We start from the raw sequence: 23,439 nt of genomic DNA, 5'->3' as shown, positions 1-23,439 counted from the left end.
AAGAGAACAGTGAGTTGGTTGTATGAGAAGCCTTTTCAGGCCTGAGGTGTGTCGCTTTGTGAAGGGGAAATGGAGAAAGGAAGGGGGTGAGGAAGGGGGCAAGGGGAAGGGGAAGGAGACACAGGAAGGGGAAGGGGGAACGGGAAGAGAATAGGGGACAGTGGGCAGGGGAAAAGGAGAGGGGGAAGTGGGAAAGGATAAATGGGAAGGGGAAAGGGGACAGTAGGCAGGGGCAGAGGGGTAGGAAAAAAGAGTGGGGAAAGGGAAAGGGGAAAGGGAGCCAGCAAGAACGAGGTCATGCTCTGTCTCTGTCAGAAGCTGGTAGGTATGAGAGCGACTTCCTGCTGTTCCTGCCAGGAAGAGAAAGCGGCCAAGAGCACGGTCAGCCAGGAGGCACCCAAACAAAGGTTTGGGCTGTTGGTTTGCTTCACTAAAGCTCAGCCAGTTTTGCCTGCGGGCTTGAGGAGCATTTGATTCACGAACGTGCGTTTCTAGAACTTGGAAGTCTATCCACGTGCTCGGCCAGCACTGGGCACTGCTGAGAACCGCGAGCTCAGAGGCCCGGCGTGATGAGTTGTCCTGCAGTCTGTGTGTGGGGCTCCTCGCTGGAGCATAACTCTTGGTTAGTCACCAGCTGGGAGAGCTCCGGGAGAGTGTCACCTGGCTGTGTCTTGTCCTGTGTGTTGTGAAGTGTTTTTTCCCAAAGCCCATAGCAGAAGATTGTCTTTGCTCCCTCGTACGCGTGTGCCATGAGGTGTGGCTTTGGAAGCTTTACAAGAAGACATTGTCAGGGCGCCTGCTCCTTTGAAATGTTCGGGCAATGTTCTTAAGTCTTATCGTCCTTCTCAGATTTGAATAAATGGGAGAGAGTATCGAAGATGAGATTCAAACATGAGAATGTCCATCTCGTGCCTTATCCCTACGCTTGCACTATGTATGTGGAACTCAACTCGTTTCAGCAAAACCTGTCTTGTGGTAAGTTGTTATGGCTGTGTTTGGATAATTTCTGGAAACATCAGTGATCTGCGTCTTGCTTTTCCCTTTCCCTTCATCTCCTGTGTCTTTGAAGCAGAGGGAGCAAAACTGCGTGCAGCTGGTCTCACCCCGTCGCTTGCATGTAGCGTCCCCTCTCAAATATACCACGTTTGGATGTAGGAACTTGTAAACGTGGAGAATTTGCTCCCTTCCCTGTACACCTCACTCCAGTAGTTAATTGCCCTCTGCAACAGTTGTTCAACATTTCTGTCCTGCAGTTACACACAGCATAATGTGCTGTTCCTTTCCGGCACTGATGTCTCAAGTTTCTGTTTGCAGGGCTTTTCCTTCAGGAAGATAGGTGTGGATGCCGCGCATGAAAGGGTAGCTGGCCAGTCTCCTGTGGAGGCTATGCTCCAGCTGTCCTTGCATCTTCAAGAAAAGCAATTGTCCCCATCCCATCGACAGGTGGTATTTGTAGCCAGGAATTCTAGTTCTGAAAGAGCTGCATGTGCAGTTTTTCCATTTCAGCACCTCACGTGCAAGTCCAGCATGGTTTCTAAGGAGTTTCTCTTGTTCTGCGAAAGTGAGGTGCAATGCAAAAATGTACTTTTTAAGTTGGTGAAAGAAAGTCCAGTCACCAAATAGTCACCAAATTTGATCCTTTAACCTCTGTTACAGGTGAAGAAGCAAACAAGGGCAGTGATGAGCTTGTAAGTTTTGTGTGTGTTTGTGGTTTGTTTGTTTGGTTTTTTTTTTTTAAGTTATATTGTAAATAGTCTGGAGAAGCAGAATATAGATATAGGCAATGCTGTAGTTGTGCTGTTTCTGGGTGTCTGTCAGGCACTGTAAGGTGGCGCTGAATTCTCACCTATAACCATCCAAGTTGGGAGAAATCGTCCTGTTGGTTCCATGGGCCTTGGAATGAAGTGCTGCCCCCGGAGCCGAGGGCCCCCGCTGGCTGCAGTGAAATGTGTTTGCTACAAGTCTGAGCTGAGCTGTCCGATGGTTTCTTCACGGGGAGAGTCTGTGTGAGGTCGATAGGGCTGAATTGTGAAGTAGTGTCCTTGGTGCTGCATGTGCCATAAACAACCAAGTTCAGCTTCTTTGGAAAGTGTTTGTTGAATGAGAGCTGAGGGTAGGTTTGTTTTCAATATAGGTGAGTGTCTGCAAACGGAGTAAATTAGTGAAGGTGTCCTGTCCAAATTCCCCCAAAGAAAATCCCACTCTCTCTGCTAGCATTACACTCCTGCTAATGACATTCTGTGGCCCTCCTCTGAAGACGGAGAGCACGGGATGTTCTGGCAAGCAGTATTTCTTGTTGAGACCTGTTGAGCATAATTCTCTGGATGGGCTCTTGGTGCTCATCTTTGGTTTGAATAAGGCAGCTAGTCTTTTATTCCTGAAGCAGTTTTTGCATGAACAATTTTGCAAAGTACAAATGTATGTTAGCTCTGAATTTTGTTCTAAAGTGGAAAAGTCAAAATCAAACGTTATCAATACCAAGTTTGCAATGTTTTGAAGGCCAAGAGAAGAAATGCAGTGTCAGAAAGTACTGCCGTGGAAGAAACGGTGAAGAGGAGAAGAGTGGAATTCGGAGCAGAGACCTCACGCCCACAGTTGGGTATGGACAGGTGAGTTGACTACAAAATAGTCTTCCAGGGCACCTATCAGTATTTTCAGTGTCTCTTGTACCTTCCTCCTATTTCATTCCTGCGTAGTCCTTTGCCCCATTTGTCGTCTTCCTTCTCTTCCCTGGGTGACAGAACCTAAGCAGGGTTGCCCATGTTTGGAGCAAAGCTGTCCCATGCTTTCAGGTCCCGTGCCATTAACCGGAGGTCTTCCTGTTACGTGTAGAATCGCAGTGGGATGAGAACTCGGCAGCGAGACAAAGCCAGGCACTGGCTTGCACAGCTGCGCCGGGGGTGCCAGGGAAGAACTGGGAACAGCTTTCTGGCCACATCCCAGCCTGTTCCTCTCAGTGGGCTGATGAATGCCGCCTCTCAGCTGGAGGCTGAGATCTCTCTCTGTGGATTTCACAGAATGGCTGAGGTTGGACGGGACCTTTGGTCTCATCGAGTCCATCCCCTCCTGCTCAAGCAGGGTGACCCAGAGCAGCTCGCCCAGGACGTGTCCCGTCAGGTTTTGAGTGGGCTCCAAGGGTGGAGACGCCACAGCTTCTGTGGGCAAGCAGTTGTGGTGCTTGACCCCAGTTGCAGTCAAAGAGTTGTTTCTCGTGTTTAGATTTAATTTCATGTGTTGCCATTTGTGCCCTTTGCCTCTTGCCCTGCCAGAAGGCGCTGCTGAGGAGAGCCTGGCTCCCTCTTCTTCCTTCCCTGCCATCAGGTGTACGTTGCTAAGATCCCTCCTGAGCCTTCTGCAGGCTGAACAGTCCCAGCTCTCCCAGCCTCTCCGTGTACGAGAAGGGCTCCAGGCCCTTCATCATCTTTGCAGCCCTTTGCTGGGCTGAGCCCAGTGAGTCCCAGCCTTGTCCCGGGGAGCCCGTTCGGGACGGGGCACACAGACTAGCCTCCGCAGCCCTGAGCAGAGGGGAAGGATCACCTCCCTCGAGCTGCCGGCAAAACTCTTCCTACTGCCGCTCAGGGTGGTGTTGGCCGCCTTCAGCACGAGGGTGCAGTGCTGGCTCATGCCAGCTACCTTCAGGCTTCGTTCTGGATTACTTCTCCGAGGCAGGCCCAGCATTCGTTATAGTCGAGCAGGCTTCTTTCTTTCACCGAGCGTAGCTTTTTCTAAAAGAAAATGTGTGTCTCTACTTAATATTACTTAATATTCACATATTACTATTCACAGGTATTGGGCAGAGAGTCCCAGATCCAGCGCTGTGATGGGAAGTGTTTGTGCTCACCTTTCCCCTTCCATGGTGGGATGTACAGACCATGTTGAATCATCTCCTTTGTTGCCTTAGGACCTACCCGCTTCCCAAATGCATGTCATGCAGAGATTTTAAAGGTAGAAGTCTGAACGCAGTTCTTTTCCTGCTCCTGCAAATGTTTCCCTCCCCCCCAACAGTTTCTTGTCACAGTAAAACTGCTGGAAATGAGCGAAGAGAGAAACCAGGTTCCAGAATGCTTTCTAATCCTTTTTAGCCAAGACAGGAGTTGTGGATTCAGAAGGCCAGAAAGGGCTCTTTCATGATCCAGTCTGGCAGTTCTCTTAGTCCCGTGTCTTGGCCCAGAAGTCACACCATTCTGGACAATTCTTGATTTCAAAATCAGATTGGTGAGGCATCAACTTCAAGCCTTCTGTCATTTTTCCCCAATTACTCCGTTAGACTGAAGAGCTCGTTCAGTCTGAGCGTTCCCCCCTGGGGAGGAGTTTGTCTGCGGTAATTGGGCCACCTCTTGATCTGTTTTTCTTTTTGGCCAAGTTCTTTTGCTCATCCTTCCTCATGGGGGATCTGGCTTTGGGTTTTCTTGGGGTGCCATTGAGTGTTGAGCTATCGGAATCTCCAGGTGTCGCTCTCCAGTGATACTGATCAGCCCAGTTTTGTGTGTGAATCCGGGGTTGGTTTTCCTCACATCCATCGCTTTGTACCTCTCTGTACAGCGTTTCCTCTGCCGTTTTATCGCTCCATGACCAGGTCTTGTAAGATCTCTCCGTGGTTCTTTGCTACCTGCCCTTCTCTTTGTGTCAGTAACCTTGTAGGGTTTGCAGACTTTCTCAACTGGCTGCTCATCCCCCTCTCCATGTCATGTAATGCTTTGTTGCATTAAGGGGCAAAGTAGTTTTGGCAGAAAATAACCCCCCTTGCGTTCTAACCCTCCTCACTGAGGTGGGAAGCGAGGTGTGGTGAGGTTTAAATTCTGAGGGATGCCCAATTCACCACTATCAGTCCAGGCGCGTTGAATGTGTATTAAACGGTTACAGTTCTGGATACACTAATAGCAGACTGCACCTTCAGCCCAGTTGCGCTCATGAACTAACACAGCCGCTCTTTTTGGTTGTGTTCAGTGAGAAACCCAAACAACGAGCTGCCTACACAGTGCAGTTTATTGCAGCAACAGCTACACAAGTTCTTTTGGATTGCTGGCGATAGCGACTGTCTGCAAAGCACGTGCGAATACTAAAGATGTTACTAATATAGCTCGGTTACAAATGCGCTAAGTTATCAAACAACTCTCTAGAGATTTCTAAGTTTCCCGGGGAAGCACTTGGTGTAGCCAAGTGTTCGAATTTTACCCACAAGCGTCCTTATGGGGGGAAGAGAGGCTCAGCCCGTTGACTGATCCCAGAAGTCAAAGCAGTCAGTGATGGAGTTCCCCTCGACTTGTTCACAACGGTGTCTTCCCTCATATCCCCCCTTTCTTGGGCCATATTTATACTATTTTTTATCTTCAAGGTGGAGTTGGAGTGACTCTAGTCATAACTACTTGAGTTATGATTGGTGTAAAATTTTCTCGCCTCTCACTTAAAGGTATCGTTTACGAAAAATTCAGGGCGCAGACTCAAGGAGGAGTGGTCGCACCTTGGAGGCAGGTAGCTTTGGGGCTGGAGGGGTGTTTTTGTATTATAATGCCATTATAATGTGCAAAGTTCACACAAAGGAGAGCATTTTGTCAACAAATGACAGATCGTTGGCTCAGGGTAACAAGTAGGCAGCTTATCAATTCTGTAAGACCTTTGAGGGTTGCATTTGGCCCTCCAGTTCCCATTTTATCACAGAGTTTGGCTGCGCTGTCTCCACTCCGCTCCATCCTCCGCACTGTTTTCCTTCTTAGAGCTGGCGCACATCAGTTCCGTGGTGCCATCTCGTTCCCGTGTTTGCTGGATTATCACAGGGTTTGGCCTTGGAGTCTCCACCCCACTCCACTCTGTGTGTTGCTCTGCAAGCAGTATTGTACAGGGAATCGCAGATGGAGCGGATTCTTTGCATACCGGCTGCGGCTGTGTTCTACCCTCGAACCCTCTTGATTTTATACCTTTCCTTAATGTGTGACCAATGCTGTATTATTGATCACTTTAGTAATCATTCCACAAGCTTTTCTTCTCTTTAACTGCTTGCTGGTTTTACTAGAAAAGCAGAAAGCCTGATAATGGAACGAGGGCCGGTTTTCCTTCTTCAAATGAGACTTTGAAGCGTGAGTGCAAATATCAATTAAGGGTCTCTATCTTGTTGGCTAGAGGTACTGAAATCCTGATTTCTGATGAAATACTGGAAGTAGCCTTTTACAAGATTGCTTCCTTTTTTTGGCTTTTTGTTAAACTCAGTTCTTACTTATTTGACTTCTTTTTAGAACTGGAGCTGAGTGTGTTCACCACAGGAGTAAAGCAAAGCGTGGATTTGAAACGGTAAGCTACAGAACGTCCAGAAAGAGACAACACTATCTCTTTAGTCCTAGATTCTTAAAGTGGCAAGCAGAAAAATGCCTTCAGGTAATGTTTTTCCCCTTTTCACCTGCATGGAGACATTTGTCATTCCTGCTCCTCAGACTTAGCCAAGGGATGACTTCTACCGCCAGACGACACGAGCTTTTCTGAGTGTCAAGCTACAAACTCTAGGGGTGAGCTTCGCCTGCCAGAGATGAGCCTGAAGGGTGCCCTGCCTTGTCTTCCAGACTCCGGTCCTCTTTTTCCTCAGATGCCCCTTCGTGCAGAGCTCCGCGGAGGGCCAACAGTGGGGGCTGACACCTTGACACTGGCTTCAGCGTGAGGACTCGCCCCTCCCCAGCAGTGTCCTTTCTCTGTGCAGATGGCCTTGCAGGCGTCTCCCTCGTCTTGAAACAGTGCCGTGCCTTTTCTCAGTAGGGTGTCGGAAGGCGGGTTTACGACAGGGTTGTACCCACGGGATTGGCAGTTGCTTCCTGAACCCGCTGTTCTCCAGAGACCTTGTCAGGAGGGGAAGATTCTTTCTCCTGTAGCTCGCAGGCGAAAAGGCTGCTCTGACAGAGCTGCTGTTGGGCACAGCCTTTAGGGAACAGGGTCTGCGCCAGCACCCCTGTTCTCCTGCTCCTGCCTGTTGCCCGTCCTCCCAAACGACCCGCTGCACTTCATCCATTTTCTCGGTACCAATACCCATTCGAAATTTAGTTCCAATCCCTGCCATGCTCTCACCTTCCTGGCCTTTTTCCCCTCCACCTCTTTGGAGAGAGAATTTTATGAGGAGGCTGGTTCATTTCTCTTGGGTTTGTCCACAAAGGGAGTTGCCTGGTGATATGAAAGGAACAGCTGCTTCTCCCACTGTTGCCTGGGAGGTGACCAGTTGCATCAAATCCCAGGATTTCTGCATGTTTCTGCATGACGACATGCTGCCCCTGCTTCAGGAACCTTCTGGACCTCTTCACAACTGGCGGAGCCTTTACGCAGATGTCGTCTGTGGGCTTGCTTGAGCTCTCAGATGGCCGGGGCATACTGCCTGCTGGCTCCTGGAGCCCTGGTTTCAAAGGGCCAACCCCGGCATCATTGCTCTGCAGGGATTCCCTGCCTGGACAGCCGCCTGCAGTGCTGGGCTACCAGTTGTGTGGTTACCTTCAGCCTGCACAGGTGAACTCCTGTATTGAAACAGCCCTCCCCTTGTTGTAAGCCCCAAACTTTCTTTCAGAAGAGGGGTTTTGACAGGTTTGTTGGATTTTCAAGACAGAAAGGAGACTGCCTGGTGACTCCTCAGGAGCGTTCGGTACAGAAGAATGTCTCTAAAACAAGCCGGCTTACTTGTCTCCAAAACCTGTATCGCTGTTTTTCCCTCAGCTTCCCTTTGCAGGATTAGTGACGGGTCTCTACACGTGCCCCTGCTGGCTTCTTTCCTCGGGAGCTCCAAACACACTCTTGGTGGGATAAGAGTCATCCGCTGAGAGATGCTTTTTTGTTCCCCACTTTGCTATAGCCACTGTGCCCAGAATGCCTCTGCTCCTTGTACTGTGGCTGAGTTTCCCAAATATTAGAGTCCTTGAAAGCTGGAGCTGCAGGTTGGCATGTTGGACCCTGAGAAAGAATGTGGCAGGCAGCAGACTTCACCGTAGCCTCGTATGGTGTTAACTAATGTGGGAGGCCACGTCCTGAGCTCTTTCCAGGTAAACTGGAACTATACGGAATGACTCGTCAACTGGGCAAATACCAACTGAGGGGAGAAGAACCTTCTCCAGAACAGATGCGTGTGCCACCATGCCTCGCACCTGAAATTTGCACTAGTCAGGGCACTGTTATGCTGAGGGGGGTGTCCAGGCACAGAGTGTTGTGGTTATGAATGCCGGGCCAGATACCATGAGCACTGCCCAAAATCATGGGCAGATGACCTCTGCCTTCTCTATGTTTTTCTAGGAGCTCAGAGCCAGGTGCTTCTGTGACGCGCTTTCCACTTGCTTTGCTCTCCATTTGCTTTCTTTTGCTATTTGGGATCAGAAGAAGGATTAGGTTTAGGAAAAAACGTATCGGTAGCTCCTGTAGTTCCTCAGGATTCTTCTGACAGTTCCTCTGGGGCTCTTGTTCAGTTTATCTGCAGTGTCTGAATTTGGATGCAAACCCACACGGTGTTTTAGAATGCATCTCAAAAAGGGAAGGGTCTCGTTAAACGTGAAGGAAATCTGTCTACTTAGCGCACGTAGGAGCGACGGGCACTCAATTGGGAAGGAGGAGCGTGGCAGTGCCGCAGTCACCTGGCTGTTAAATAGATGGCATTTTCAGCTTTCATCCAAATGCCTTCTTGGCCTGTGATTTTGACAGTAGGCTGTCTGGTCAGGATGACTGGTGTCGAGCCTGCGCACCTTTCCACTTACCACGTGTACCAGTAGCAGTCAAAGAAAGAGAACAGAGAACTGAGAGACGTTCAGACTGTCACTGCAGATAATTTTCTGACTTAGTTACTGCTCTGAGACTAAACTGCAAAGCTCTTAGGCCATCCACAGTTTGGAATTTTGGGTGAACCTGAGCTTAGTGCAAGAGGAACACCATCGGGGAGTGGAGCTATTCTTCTGTGATCTTCTCGCTAGGACAAAGTTGGTTTACTCTCTCGTCAAGAAGCTTACATGCTGATTTTGCTGTTTGTGGTCCTTTGTCTTGCTGACAGCCTTCCTAATGGGGATTCCCGGCTCACCTCCCCCTTCTGGCACTTTGCACTTTTGTGCCTTCCCTGTTACTCTGTTTCCTATGACTGTGTCTTAGCAGGGCTGATGTCTGGGGGCCTGTATGGTCCAGCGGCTCTTATTTCCCACAGCACCTCGGTTGGTGGTTTCTTAAATCTCTCTCCGTGCCATAGCTGCTGTTTTTCTTTCACAGTCTGCTATATTAAAGTCTACTCAGCGAACTACAGCTTTATGTTAGGCACGTGAATGTCCCGAGGAGGGAGAGGTAGCAATATATTGGTAAAGAAAGTCCTCGTAGGAGCAGGAAAAGAAATGGAAATCCCAGAACGAGGGAGTCGACCTTGTCTTTTAGTTCTGAAAGCGAGCAAACAAGCAAAAATCTCCTGTACCGTAGACTTTTACATTGTGTAACGGTTCTTGTGTTCCTTTTCCTTTCAGAATTCCTCCAAAGAAAAGGAGTGTGGCTTTAGTCCAGCGTCCCTCAGCGTGGGCTGTAACCAAGGGAGATTTTGTAAGTAAGGAATTCCTGGGTTGTTTCGTTCAGATTGGTCGTATTGCATCCAAAGCCACAAGGATGACATCGGTATTAGTTTTCCTTTAAAAATCATGTTTGGTATTTTCCAGCACGTGAGATTAGGAATGAGAACCATGGGAAAGCGGTAGGTCAGCAATGATTTTGGCTGAGAGTCTCTTCCCGTGCATCCCATCCCACCCGCAGAGCTCGGCTCTGTCGCTCGTTCAGAGCAGGGCTGTGAGATGGGAACCTCCCTCCAAATCCCTCTGCACGGTGATGGCTGGGAAACCCCCCAGGCGTCATGTCAGCCGGAGTCTGGACCCGCCTCTCGGTTTCAGGGGCTGCCGCTGGTGTTCTGGGAGGGTGGAGAGAGCGAGCTTGTGGTTTTGTTCTTGCTGCCGTTTCTTACAGGGGCACCTGTGGAATCTGACCTTGAACAAAGAACAGCAGCCGGTCAGGCTGAGGGTGCCATGCAGCTGCCGCAGCGAATGGACCACACGGTAAAGGAAGGAAGCGTGGAGTCGGGAGGAAGAGGTCTCTCCGAGTTCTGGAGAAGGTACCAACACTGCAGCTCGGAGCAGATGCAGGCCTGGCTATCGCTAGTAACAAGCGATAGGACAAGAGGAAATGGCCTCAAGGTTCCCCAGGGGAGGTTTAGAGTGGATATTAGGAAAAAGTTCTTCACCAAAAGGGTTGTGAAGCATTGGAACAGGCTGCCCATGGAAGTGGTGGAATCTCTGTCCCCAGAGAGATTTAAAAGCCAGGTAGACGTGCTGTGGGATGTGGTTTAGTGGTGGTTCTGGCAGTGTTAGGTTGATGGTTGGACTGGATGATCCTTAAGGTCCCTTCCAAGCTAGAGGATTCTCTGATTCGATGTCCAAGCCTGTGTTGGAGAGCGTACCCGACTGTAGCAGTTGAGGTGGTTCTACATGGTCTTGAAGAACGGACACCTCTGTTCTGTGGTTAAACCAAAGTGTGCCGGGGCAAAGGACCGTTCAGGGCTGTCCTTTTGTCTTGTGTAAGGTGCAACATTGCCAAGAAATGGTCCTCTTGTGAGCTGTCTTTGGGAAAAGCCCTCCTGGTGGGAGGTGGGGCTTTATCCGCTGAGGAGTGCCATCTCCAGCCCGATTTCTAAAGGGCTTAAATACTCCCCCTTCTGACAGGGCTTTCCCTGGACAGACCTTCTTTGGCTGCGTAGCAACTGTGGCCTTGGTAACCTTGACTCCCAAAGACACCATTGCAAACTGAAATTAACATCACCGTGCACCAGTTATTCTTTATGTTGTCTCTATTTTTTCAGTCTTTCCCTGTCTGTTTTGTGCTGGGGTTGTGTCTTTCTGGTGGCCAGAAATGGCCTTGTCATTACAATTCTCAGAGAAGGACTGGCAGTGTAACGTGCTCTTGTTGTTGTTTCCCCAGCATCATCTTTTTGCCACTCCAGCATCTTTTTGGTGGAAAGAACTGACCTGGAAGCACTGATTGTTGTGGAAAGGTAAACTTGTAGTGTGACTGTTTGGTGGTATTGTCTCTTGTGTAACTCTGCTTTTCACATGGCTTGTCTCAGCTAGTGAATGCTTTAAGTGAAATGCTACTTTGCTTATGTTTCCAAATTGATGTACTGAAGGTGTTGGGTTGGAATGTGTTTTTCTGTACAACCTAGAGTTTTGGGGAAAAAGAGCAACAAGCTTTAAGATTTTGATCCTTGCGTGTCACAAAGTGGCAATGTGCCTTTGAAAAACTGTTCTGTGGGATTCTAATAAAAGAAGCAACTTGGAACTTGGTGTTATTTTAATCAGTCTTTAATCAGTCTTGCCCCGGCAGAAAACACTCATTCCCTCCAAGAAGCAGCAGAGGTTTCTAGTATGAGCCGGGCCTCTGCTTCCCAGCATGAAAAGGTCAAGATTGGTGAAGATACGGCAGCCTTGTGGAAGGAAAGGGAAAGGTACTGGAAGCAGAGGAGCCGCAGCAAGGCAGCGGGGCTGCGTCTGGGGGCCTCTTCCCGCTCTTGCCCTCGGCATCCCGTCGGGGCGGGAAGAGGCGGACGCCTCCAGCGGCGCCTGTGCTGTCGGCACCGGTGACTCGGGGCCCGATGCTCCTGGCTGCCGCCGTCAGTGCCACCGGCCCCGAGCTCGCTGGCGGGAGCAGTCGGGGCGGGAAAAGGCTTCTGCGTTGCTCCTCTTGCGCAGACGTGGCTGTGCTACTTACCCGCCCCGACGGGGGCTCCCCCGGCCGGGGGCTGCCCCTCCTGCCGCTGCCTGTGCCGCTGCGCTGCGCTGCGGGGGCTGCTCTGGGTGGCCCCTCGGGCTCCTTTCGCTCCGCATCGGGCAACCTGCGGCGCTCGGTGACTCCCGGGCGCAGCCCCACAGGGCTCTGCCCGCCCCGCGGTGGCCCCACCGCCCTCCCAGCGGGGGAGAGGGCGGGTACGGACGGGACGGTGTGTGCGGCACAGAGCCCGTGCGGCGGGGCCCGGGGCAGGCAGGAGGGTCCGGCCGTGCCCCCCGCCGGCTGACCCGCCAAAGGGGGATGGCCGCTGGGACGGAGCCGGCCCCAGCCCAGCCCCGGGGCTGCCCCGACGCCCGGACAGCGGGGACCCGAGGGACACCGAGCGGCTGCCCCGGACCGGCCGGGACCTCGGGGCAGCGCAGGAGGGGAGCGCCCCGCGGCCGCCTCCCGGGGCGGCTCGGCCCCTCCGCCCGCCGCTCCTCTGCCCGCCCTGCGCCAGCCCGGCCCCGCCGCCGCGCTCGGGGACGGCCCTGACCGGCCGAGAGGGGCCGCGAGATGACGAGCCGATCCGAGCGGGGCCGAGCGGCAGCCGGTACCTCTCGCCACAGCCGCTGGCGAGACCTGGGCGTTGCCCGGGCAACGGCGGGAGGCTCAAACGCGCCGCAGCGGAGGGAGCGGCCGGTGGCCGAGGGAGCCGCTCCGGGGCCGGCCCGCTCCGCGGCGGAGAGCAGCGCAGCGTGAGGGGGGAGCAGGGGGACGGTGCGCTCGGCCTGGCGGCAGAGCCGGGGGGGAAGGAGAAAGGCTGAGGAGCAGTCGGGAGCGTGAGCGAGAGAGAGAGGGGCCGCTGGAGCCGCGCTCTGCCCTCCCGGAGACGGGAACAGAGGACCGGACCTGCCGGTGACATGCGGAAACGAAACTCCAGAGACTCCACAACCGGGAAGGTTGTAAAGTGGGTATATTTATTCAGCGCTGGGCAGCACGGGGGGGTCGCCCCACCACAATCGTGCGCGCCCAATGCAGCGGCCTTCTCAAATATATATAGTTCTTAATTACATAATCATAAGATTTCCCAATACGCCTATACATATGCATAACCTGTCCCCACTTCGTATTAAAATTAGCTCTAAGAAGTCATTTCCATAAACTCCTCCCAACCGCGCTTGCGCAATGCCTCCTGGTGGTGGTCGCTGAGGGTCGTGACCACGAAGGCTGATGATTCCTCTTCATCACCGCAAGTAACTCTTTGTCCTTGCGCAGACTCAGTTCTTCTTTGGTCTTTGTCCAGACCGCAGGGTTGGTTTCAGCCACTTTTCAAGGCACACTCTTATTCGTTATCAGGAGCTGTCCTTGGCAATCTCAAGACTTCTTGCTTTTTATCAGGCCTGTCCTTCAGGTTATGAATCACTGCTAGTCAATCAGTGCACAATGTGTTATTGTCTCTATCACATACCCCTGACTCACCGGGCAGACCCTCCTCTTGGGGAAGTCTGCTGCCCCCCTGGGCCCGGGTTAAGGACGTCACTAGGAAACTTCCCGGCCTGGTACAGCCCTCGGACTATTGCCCAGCGCTGCTCTTCCCTGTGGGTGGCCACGAAGCCACAATGTGTAGTCCGAGGGCGATCCGGAGAGACTTCAGGGCCTTGGGATGGGTGGTAAGGGAATCTGGAGCGCCGGCTATTTTTCCTCTCTCCTTCCAGTTATGCGCAGCAACACTGGAAGGAACAGATGGACCTGGTCTCAATACATGGCTCCGTGGCTGCTGTCACCACCACAATTTTCGTTTTTTTGCACAAATAGGGTGGCCTCCATGGTGCCAGGCCTGCTGGGGTCAGATGGGATTGAGCTTTCTGAAAGGGGGAAGAGGGTCTTTGCTCAGGAGCCAGTGGGGCTCATTGGCAGAGCTTTAAACTAGACTTGAAGGGGTCAGGGATAGGATCAGACTTGAAGGGGTCAGGGATAGGATCAGGCTTGCCCGTGACAAGCTGCGGGAACATGCTAAGGTCAGGGGGACGGGGCGCCAGCGAGGACCCTCAGCCTGTTGGTCTGAGACGTGCTGGGTGCAGCAGACTCGCAGTCTTATGGAGATGAGCCAGGGGCTTCTGACAGAACAGAAGCCAACAGGGAAACATCAGTGAAATCACAGTGTCATAGAATCATTTGGGTTGGAAGGGACCTTTAGAGGTTGTTGAGTCCAACCCCCTGCAATAAGCAGGGATGGGGCATCTGGGAAGATTATGTTTTTTGATGATGAGGGTGGGGAGACACTGGCCCAGGTTGCCCAAAGAGGTGGGAGATGGCCCATACCTGGAAACATTCCAGGTCAGGTTGGATGGGGCTCTGAGCAACCAGATCCAATTGAAGACGACCCAGACCATTCTATGATTAACTACTGCTTGGAAAAAACATACAAAGGAAAACTGAGTTAGAAGCAGGTTAGGCTGATTCACACAGAGACTGGAGACGCAAAGAGTAAGGAAGACCCTCCCATTGAGTCACGAGGTTCAGAGTGGATCCCCTTGCCTTCTAAACTCCTTATGGAGCCCCGGTCTCACACTTGGAGAACAGCTTATGTCTAACGGAATTACCTATACAATGTTTGCAATAATATTGAGTAGCTGCATGGATTAGTAATGTCTCATTAGTACTAATTCAGCACGCTCTCAGTCACTTACTGAGGATCTGCCGCAGCTAAGGCATCTCTCCGCCGTGGGTGAGGAAGGCTCTCAGTCTCAGGTAAGGAATCTCTAACCTTGAGAGTCGCCCCTGCCCACGGGGAGAGTCGCCTGGCGTGCAGTCCAGCTGCCATTCAGGGAGAGGTCAAATTGGGCTCCTCCTGACGGTGATATTTATCGAGGGGAGTAGTTGGCTGCTAGGCGATAGCACAGACGAGAGAGATGTCTTTTGTTTAGCTCGGGGATCTCGTTCTGTACTTTGGTTATCTTGCATTTTTAGGGTTTGAAACCGCCTTTAGTTCTTAAAGCAAGCAAACAAATAAACTTCTCCTGTACAATAGAATTTTACATTGTGTAACAGTTCTTTGGTTCCTTTTCCTTTCAGAATTCCTCCAAAGAAAAGGAGTGTGACTTTAGTCCAGCATCCCTCAGCGTGGGCTGTAGCCAAGTGAGATTCTGTAAGTAAAGAATTCCTGGATTGTTTCATTCAATTCGGTCATATTAGACTGCTTGCCCTCACTATCCCTTGGCGGCACTTTCACAGCCCGACCAACACTGGGGCTCTGCGCTTTCCTTGCACCGTAACGCTCCCAACACTCTCTCCCACACTCGCCAGAGCCCCACTCCAAAATGGAAAACATCCAGCGACTGCTCCTACACAAAAGGAGCAAGGATGGAAAGCTGTTCCTGCCTTCACCATCCCGTAGCAGCACTTTGACAGGCAGCTAATGGCAGCGTGGGCTGAGGCTGAGGTCCCCAGCAGCACGGGTGGCCCAGAGGAGAGAGGTGTCTGTTGCGGATGGAGCGATGCACTTCACTCGTAGAGAGAAGCAGCGACACGTTTATTGATACAAAACAGGGATTTAACAAAGTTTGAGAATAAATGCGACAGTGCTTTAGCAGGATTCGATGGCAAGGTACACTTGGTTATTTCCTGCATGGAGGACAGGGTCAGGCAGAACTGCCAGGGAGACCCTCCTGTTGGGCTGAGGTTCGGAAAGGAGCCCCTTGCTTTCTAACCTCCTTCTCAGAGAGGAGTCTGGGTGCGGCTGGATCCAATCCTGGTCCCGGACTGGGTCAACGGTTTATGTCTAAGGGATTATATATGTGCAATCAATCCTTTCTATCACTTAGCTAAGATTTCACAGTTTCGGTTGCTATTAGTCACTGACCGAGGATCTGTTGCGGCAAAGAATCTGTGAAGCTCGAGGAGTAACCTTGAGAGGCGTCCCCGCTCATGGGGAGATCCTGGCGTGCAGGGGAGCTCAAAGGGCTCTTGGGCTGTTCACTATTGATGTGGGTGAGATGATTGACCTATAGTCATATCTGCATATTGGCCACAGTACCAGCACTGCTCAAGTTAGCACTTGGCTACTGTGGTGTTATGTGTTTCCCCGAAACCACATCGAGCCGGGGGAAGCCATCACAAGTACACGTGCCCATTGTGACCACCACGGGTGTTAGTGCTTGGGCAGGGTCACGGGAGATAAAGGTCAGGTTGGAAGGCGGGGAGGGGGAGCACACCATCACAGTGTCAAGGAAGCGATGTTGGTGCAATGCCGTTCCCTCCTCGACATACCTTTTCCAGCCAGGTGTCCCTGGAGCTGTGGGATTCTCATACAGAACGCACACCCTAACCTAACGCTAATGGGAGGGTTGGATGGATCCAGGAACAGAGGCCTATTGGCAAAACAGAAGGAAGCTTCCTTGGAAGAGTCTTGGTAGCTACCTGTGATATCAGGTCCCTCAACTAGAGATCAAAAGTCTCTGGGAGATGCCTGGAAGGAGCCATGGGTTTATTGCGGGGTAAAAAGCTTTGCCTAAAAGAGAAAAAACATGATAGGTTACTTCCCAGTGAGAAAAAACCATCACAGTTATCTCCCTTTGGAGAGTCTGGAGGTCCTACCAGGGATCTCAGGTCCCTAAAATACATGACAAAAGACAACAACAGAAGCCTGGAAGGAGTCTCGGGTGAAACCCAGAGGATGGAACATTGTCCAAGGAGAAAAATCATCTAAGGTATCTTCCCTGGAGGAGTCTGGGGTTGCTACCCGGGATCACAGGGCCCCAAAACACCGGAATAAACACTCAGGGACATACCTGCAAGGAGTCTCGGATACTTCCCAGAGGATGGAGCATTGTCCAAAGAGAAAAATCATCTCGGGAATCTTCCCTGGAGCAGTCTGGGGTTGCTACCCGGGATCACAGGGCCCCAAAACACCGGAATAAACACTCAGGGACATACCTGCAAGGAGTCTCGGATACTTCCCAGAGGATGGAGCATTGTCCAAGGAGAAAAATCATCTCGGGTATCTTTCCTGGAGGAGTCTGAGGTTGCTACCTGGGATGACAGAACCCTAAACCCCGAGAAAAAAGACTCGGGGACATAGCTGCGACAAGTCTCGGATGCATCCCAGAGGATGGAGCTTTGTCCGAGGAGAAAAATCATCTCGGGTATCTTCCCTGGAGGAGTCTGGGGTTGCTACCCGGGATCACAGGGCCCCAAAACACCGGAATAAACACTCAGGGACATACCTGCAAGGAGTCTCGGATGCTTCCCAGAGGATGGAGCATTGTCCAAGGAGAAAAATCATCTCAGGTATCTTCCCTGGAGGAGTCTGGGGTTGCTACCCGGGATCACAGGGCCCCAAAACACCGGAATAAACACTCAGGGACATACCTGCAAGGAGTCTCGGATACTTCCCAGAGGATGGAGCATTGTCCAAAGAGAAAAATCATCTCGGGAATCTTCCCTGGAGGAGTCTGGGGTTGCTACCCGGGATCACAGGGCCCCAAAACACCGGAATAAACACTCAGGGACATACCTGCAAGGAGTCTCGGATGCCTCCCAGAGGATGGAGCATTGTCCAAGGAGAAAAATCATCTCGGGTATCTTTCCTGGAGGAGTCTGAGGTTGCTACCTGGGATGACAGAACCCTAAACCCCGAGAAAAAAGACTCGGGACATAGCTGCGACAAGTCTCGGATGCATCCCAGAGGATGGAGCTTTGTCCGAGGAGAAAAATCATCTCGGGTATCTTCCCTGGAGGAGTCTGGGGTTGCTACCCGGGATCACAGGGCCCCAAAACACCGGAATAAACACTCAGGGACATACCTGCAAGGAGTCTCGGATGCTTCCCAGAGGATGGAGCATTGTCCAAGGAGAAAAATCATCTCGGGTATCTTCCCTGGAGGAGTCTGGGGTTGCTACCTGGGATGACAGAACCCTAAAACCGCGAGAAAAAAGACTCAGGGACATAGCTGTGACAAGTCTCGGATGCATCCCAGAGGATGGAGCTTTGTCCAAGGAGAAAATTCATCTCGGGTATCTTCCCTGGAGGAGTCTGGGGTTGCTACCCGGGATCACAGGGACCCAAACCACAGGAAAAATATCTGCGGGAGACGCCTGGGAGGAATCTCAGATGCATCCCAGAAGATGGAGCATTGTCCAAGGAGAAAAATCATCTCGGGTATCTTCCCTGGAGGAGTCTGGGCTTGCTACCCGGGATCACAGGGCCCTAAAGCACTGGAGAATACTCTGCGGGAGACGCCTGGGAGGAGTTCTGGGTAGATCGCGCAGGATGGACCACTGTCAAGAGAGAAAAATCATCTTGGGTGTCTTTCCTGGAGGAGTCTGGGGTTGCTACCTGGGATGACAGAACCCTAAACCGCGAGAAAAAAGACTCGGGGACATAGCTGCGACAAGTCTCGGATGAATCCCAGAGGATGGAGCATTGTCCGAGGAGAAAAATCATCCCGGGTATCTGTCCTGGAGGAATCTGGGGTTGCTATCTGGGATTACATGGACCCAAACCACAGGAAAAATGTCTGCGGGAGAAGCCTGGGAGGAATCTCAGATGCATCCCAGAAGATGGAGCATTGTCCAAGGAGAAAAATCATCTCGGGTATCTTCCCCGGAGGAGTCTGGGGCTGCTACCCGGGATTACAGGGACCCAAACCACAGGAAAAATGTCTGTGGGAGACGCCTGGGAGGAATCTCATATGCATCCCAGAGGATGGAGCATTGTCCAAGGAGAAAAATCATCGCGGGTATCTTCCCTGGAGGAGTCTGGGGTTACTACCCTGGATCACACGGCCCTAAAGCATTGGAGAAAACTCGGTGGCAGTTGTCTAGGAGGAGTTCTGGGCAGATCCCGCAGGATGGACCACTGTCAAGAGAGAAAAATCATATTGGGTGTCTTCCCTGGAGGAGTCTGGGGTTGCTACCTGGGATCATAGAGCACCAAAACACCGGAATAAACACTCAGGGACATAGCTGCAAGGAGTCTCGGATGCTTCCCAGAGGATGGAGCATTGTCCAAAGAGAAAAATCATCTCGGGTATCTTCCCTGGAGGAGTCTGGGGTTGCTACCCGGGATCACAGGGCCCCAAAACACCGGAATAAAGACTCAGGGACATACCTGCAAGGGGTCTCGGATGCTTCCCAGAGGATGGAGCATTGTCCAAGGAGAAAAATCATCCCGGGTATCTTCCCTGGAGGAGTCTGGGGTTGCTACCTGGGATTACAGGGACCCAAAACACAGGAAAAATGTCTGTGGGAGACGCCTGGGAGGAATCTCAGATGCATCCCAGAAGATGGAGCATTGTCCAAGGAGAAAAATCATCTCGGGTATCTTCCCTGGAGGAGTCTGGGGTTGCTACCCGGGATCACAGGGCCCAAAAACACCGGAATAAACACTCAGGGACATACCTGCAAGGAGTCTCGGATGCTTCCCAGAGGATGGAGCATTGTCCAAGGAGAAAAATCATCTCGGGCATCTTCCCTGGAGGAGTCTGGGGTTGCTACCCGGGATTACAGGGACCCAAACCACAGGAAAAATGTCTGCGGGAGACGCCTGGGAGGAATCTCAGATGCATCCCAGAAGATGGAGCATTGTCCAAGCAGAAACATCATATCGGGTATCTTCCCTGGAGGAGTCTGGGGTTGCTACCCGGGATCACAGGGCCCTAAAGCACTGGAGAAAACTCTGCGGGAGACGCCTGGGAGGAGTTCTGGGTAGATCCCACAGGATGGACCACTGTCAAGAGAGGAAAATCATCTTGGGTGTCTTCCCTGGAGGAGTCTGGGGTTGCTACCTGGGATGACAGAACCCTAAACCGTGAGAAAAAAGACTCGGGGACATAGCTGCGACAAGTCTTGGATGCATCCCAGAGGATGGAGCATTGTCCAAGGAAAAAATTCATCTCGGGTATCTTCCCTGGAGGAATCTGGGGTTGCTACACGGGATGACAGGGACCAAAACCACAGGAAAAATGTCTGCGGGAGACGCCTGGGAGGAATCTCAGATGCATCCCAGAAGATGGAGCATTGTCCAAGGAGAAAAATCACCTCGGGTATCTTCCCTGGAGGAGTCTGGGGTTGCTACCCGGGATCACAGGGCCCTAAAGCACTGGAGAAAACTCTGCGGGAGACGCCTGGGAGGAGTTCTGGGTAGATCCCGCAGGATGGACCACTGTCAAGAGAGAAAAATCATATTGGGTGTCTTCCCTGGAGGAGTCTGGGGTTGCTACCTGGGATGACAGAACCCTAAACGGCGAGAAAAAAGACTCGGGGACATAGCTGCGACAAGTCTCGGATGCATCCCAGAGGATGGAGCATTGTCCAAGGAGAAAATTCATCTCGGGTATCTTCCCTGGAGGAATCTGGGGTTGCTACCCGGGATGACAGGGACCAAAACCACAGGAAAAATGTCTGCGGGAGACGCCTGGGAGGAATCTCAGATGCATCCCAGAAGATGGAGCATTGTCCAAGGAGAAAAATCATCTCGGGTATCTTCCCTGGAGGAGTCTGGGGTTGCTACCCGGGATCACAGGGCCCTAAAGCACTGGAGAAAACTCTGCGGGAGACGCCTGGGAGGAGTTCTGGGTAGATCCCGCAGGATGGACCACTGTCAAGAGAGAAAAATCATATTGGGTGTCTTCCCTGGAGGGGTCTGGGGTTGCTACCTGGGATGACAGAACCCTAAACCGCAAGAAAAAAGACTCGGGGACATAGCTGCAACAAGTCTCGGATGCATCGCAGAGGATGGAGCATTGTCCAAGGAGAAAATTCATCTCGGGTATCTTTCCTGGAGGAGTCTGGGATTGCTACCCGGGATCACAGGGCCCTAAAGCACTGGAGAAAACTCTGCGGGAGACGCCTGGGAGAAATCTCAGATGCATCCCAGAAGATGGAGCATTGTCCAAGAGAAAAATCATCTCGGGTATCTTCCCTGGAGGAGTCTGGGGTTGCTACCCGGGATCACAGGGACCAAAACCACAGGAAAAATGTCTGCAGGAGACGCCTGGGAGGAATCTCAGATGCATCCCAGAAGATGGAGCATTGTCCAAGGAGAAAAATCATCTCGGGTATCTTCCCTGGAGGAGTCTGGGGTTGCTACCCGGGATCACAGGGCCCTAAAGCACTGGAGAAAAGTCTGCGGGAGACGCCTGGGAGGAGTTCTGGGTAGATTCCGCAGGATGGACCACTGTCAAGAGAGAAAAATCATCTTGGGTGTCTTCCCTGGAGGAGTCTGGGGTTGCTACCTGGGATGACAGAACCCTAAACCGCGAGAAAAAAGACTCGGGGACATAGCTGCGACAAGTCTCGGATGCATCCCAGAGGATGGAGCATTGTCCAAGGCGAAAATTCATCTCGGGTATCTTCCCTGGAGGAGTCTGGGGTTGCTACCCGGGATCACAGGGACCCAAACCACAGGAAAAATGTCTGCGGGAGACGCCTGGGAGAAATCTCAGATGCATCCCAGAAGATGGAGCATTGTCCAAGAGAAAAATCATCTCGGGTATCTTCCCTGGAGGAGTCTGGGGTTGCTACCCGGGATCACAGGGACCCAAACCACAGGAAAAATGTCTGCGGGAGACGCCTGGGAGAAATCTCAGATGCATCCCAGAAGATGGAGCATTGTCCAAGGAGAAAAATCATCTCGGGTATCTTCCCTGGAGGAGTCTGGGGTTGCTACCCGGGATCACAGGGCCCTAAAGCACTGGAGAAAACTCTGCGGGAGACGCCTGGGAGGAGTTCTGGGTAGATCCCACAGGATGGACCACTGTCAAGAGAGGAAAATCATCTTGGGTGTCTTCCCTGGAGGAGTCTGGGGTTGCTACCTGGGATGACAGAACCCTAAACCGTGAGAAAAAAGACTCGGGGACATAGCTGCGACAAGTCTTGGATGCATCCCAGAGGATGGAGCATTGTCCAAGGAGAAAATTCATCTCGGGTATCTTCCCTGGAGGAATCTGGGGTTGCTACACGGGATGACAGGGACCAAAACCACAGGAAAAATGTCTGCGGGAGACGCCTGGGAGGAATCTCAGATGCATCCCAGAAGATGGAGCATTGTCCAAGGAGAAAAATCATCTCGGGTATCTTCCCTGGAGGAGTCTGGGGTTGCTACCCGGGATCACAGGGCCCTAAAGCACTGGAGAAAACTCTGCGGGAGACGCCTGGGAGGAGTTCTGGGTAGATCCCGCAGGATGGACCACTGTCAAGAGAGAAAAATCATATTGGGTGTCTTCCCTGGAGGAGTCTGGGGTTGCTACCTGGGATGACAGAACCCTAAACGGCGAGAAAAAAGACTCGGGGACATAGCTGCGACAAGTCTCGGATGCATCCCAGAGGATGGAGCATTGTCCAAGGAGAAAATTCATCTCGGGTATCTTCCCTGGAGGAATCTGGGGTTGCTACCCGGGATGACAGGGACCAAAACCACAGGAAAAATGTCTGCGGGAGACGCCTGGGAGGAATCTCAGATGCATCCCAGAAGATGGAGCATTGTCCAAGGAGAAAAATCATCTCGGGTATCTTCCCTGGAGGAGTCTGGGGTTGCTACCCGGGATCACAGGGCCCTAAAGCACTGGAGAAAACTCTGCGGGAGACGCCTGGGAGGAGTTCTGGGTAGATCCCGCAGGATGGACCACTGTCAAGAGAGAAAAATCATATTGGGTGTCTTCCCTGGAGGGGTCTGGGGTTGCTACCTGGGATGACAGAACCCTAAACCGCAAGAAAAAAGACTCGGGGACATAGCTGCAACAAGTCTCGGATGCATCGCAGAGGATGGAGCATTGTCCAAGGAGAAAATTCATCTCGGGTATCTTCCCTGGAGGAGTCTGGGATTGCTTCCCGGGATCACAGGGCCCTAAAGCACTGGAGAAAACTCTGCGGGAGACGCCTGGGAGAAATCTCAGATGCATCCCAGAAGATGGAGCATTGTCCAAGGAGAAAAATCATCTCGGGTATCTTCCCTGGAGGAGTCTGGGGTTGCTACCCGGGATTACAGGGACCCAAACCACAGGAAAAATGTCTGCGGGAGACGCCTGGGAGAAATCTCAGATGCATCCCAGAAGATGGAGCATTGTCCAAGGAGAAAAATCATCTCGGGTATCTTCCCTGGAGGAGTCTGGGGTTGCTACCCGGGATCACAGGGCCCTAAAGCACTGGAGAAAACTCTGCGGGAGACGCCTGGGAGGAGTTCTGGGTAGATCCCGCAGGATGGACCACTGTCAAGAGAGAAAAATCATATTGGGTGTCTTCCCTGGAGGAGTCTGGGGTTGCTACCTGGGATGACAGAACCCTAAACCGCGAGAAAAAAGACTCGGGGACATAGCTGCGACAAGTCTCAGATGCATCCCAGAGGATGGAGCATTGTCCAAGGAGAAAAATCATCCCGGGTATCTGTCCTGGAGGAATCTGGGGTTGCTATCTGGGATTAGATGGACACAAACCACAGGAAAAATGTCTACGGGATACGCCTGGGAGGACTCTCAGATGCATCCCAGAAGATGGAGCATTGTCCAAGGAGAAAAATCATCTCGGGTATCTTCCCTGGAGGAGTCTGGGGTTGCTACCCGGGATCACAGGGCCCCAAAACACCGGAATAAACACTCAGGGACATACCTGCAAGGAGTCTCGGATGCTTCCCAGAGGATGGAGCATTGTCCAAGGAGAAAAATCATCTCGGGTATCTTCCCTGGAGGAGTCTGGGGTTGCTACCGGGATTACA

At 52.0% G+C, this 23,439-nt stretch overlaps 1 protein-coding gene across 1 annotated transcript in view; it reads left to right on the top strand.

Annotated features, from left to right (window-relative positions):
- The window catches only part of LOC309684591 (electroneutral sodium bicarbonate exchanger 1-like), a gene marked incomplete at both ends in the record, with an annotated part of 155,351 nt that overhangs the window by 4,238 nt on the left and 127,674 nt on the right, over positions 1 to 23,439 (top strand). The window contains 3 exons of the mRNA XM_082500477.1: positions 9,450 to 9,522; positions 9,937 to 10,081; positions 10,689 to 10,737. Coding sequence (XP_082356603.1) covers positions 9,450 to 9,522; positions 9,937 to 10,081; positions 10,689 to 10,737 — 267 coding nt within the window. The remainder of the gene's footprint in view (positions 1 to 9,449; positions 9,523 to 9,936; positions 10,082 to 10,688; positions 10,738 to 23,439) is intronic.

This window comes from Vanellus vanellus (assembly GCF_965231255.1).
Source record: "Vanellus vanellus genome assembly, contig: HAP1_SCAFFOLD_33, whole genome shotgun sequence".
Lineage (NCBI taxonomy): Eukaryota > Metazoa > Chordata > Aves > Charadriiformes > Charadriidae > Vanellus > Vanellus vanellus.
The sequence above is the reverse complement of the archived record's forward strand: the minus strand, read 5'-3'. Positions and strand labels throughout refer to the sequence as shown.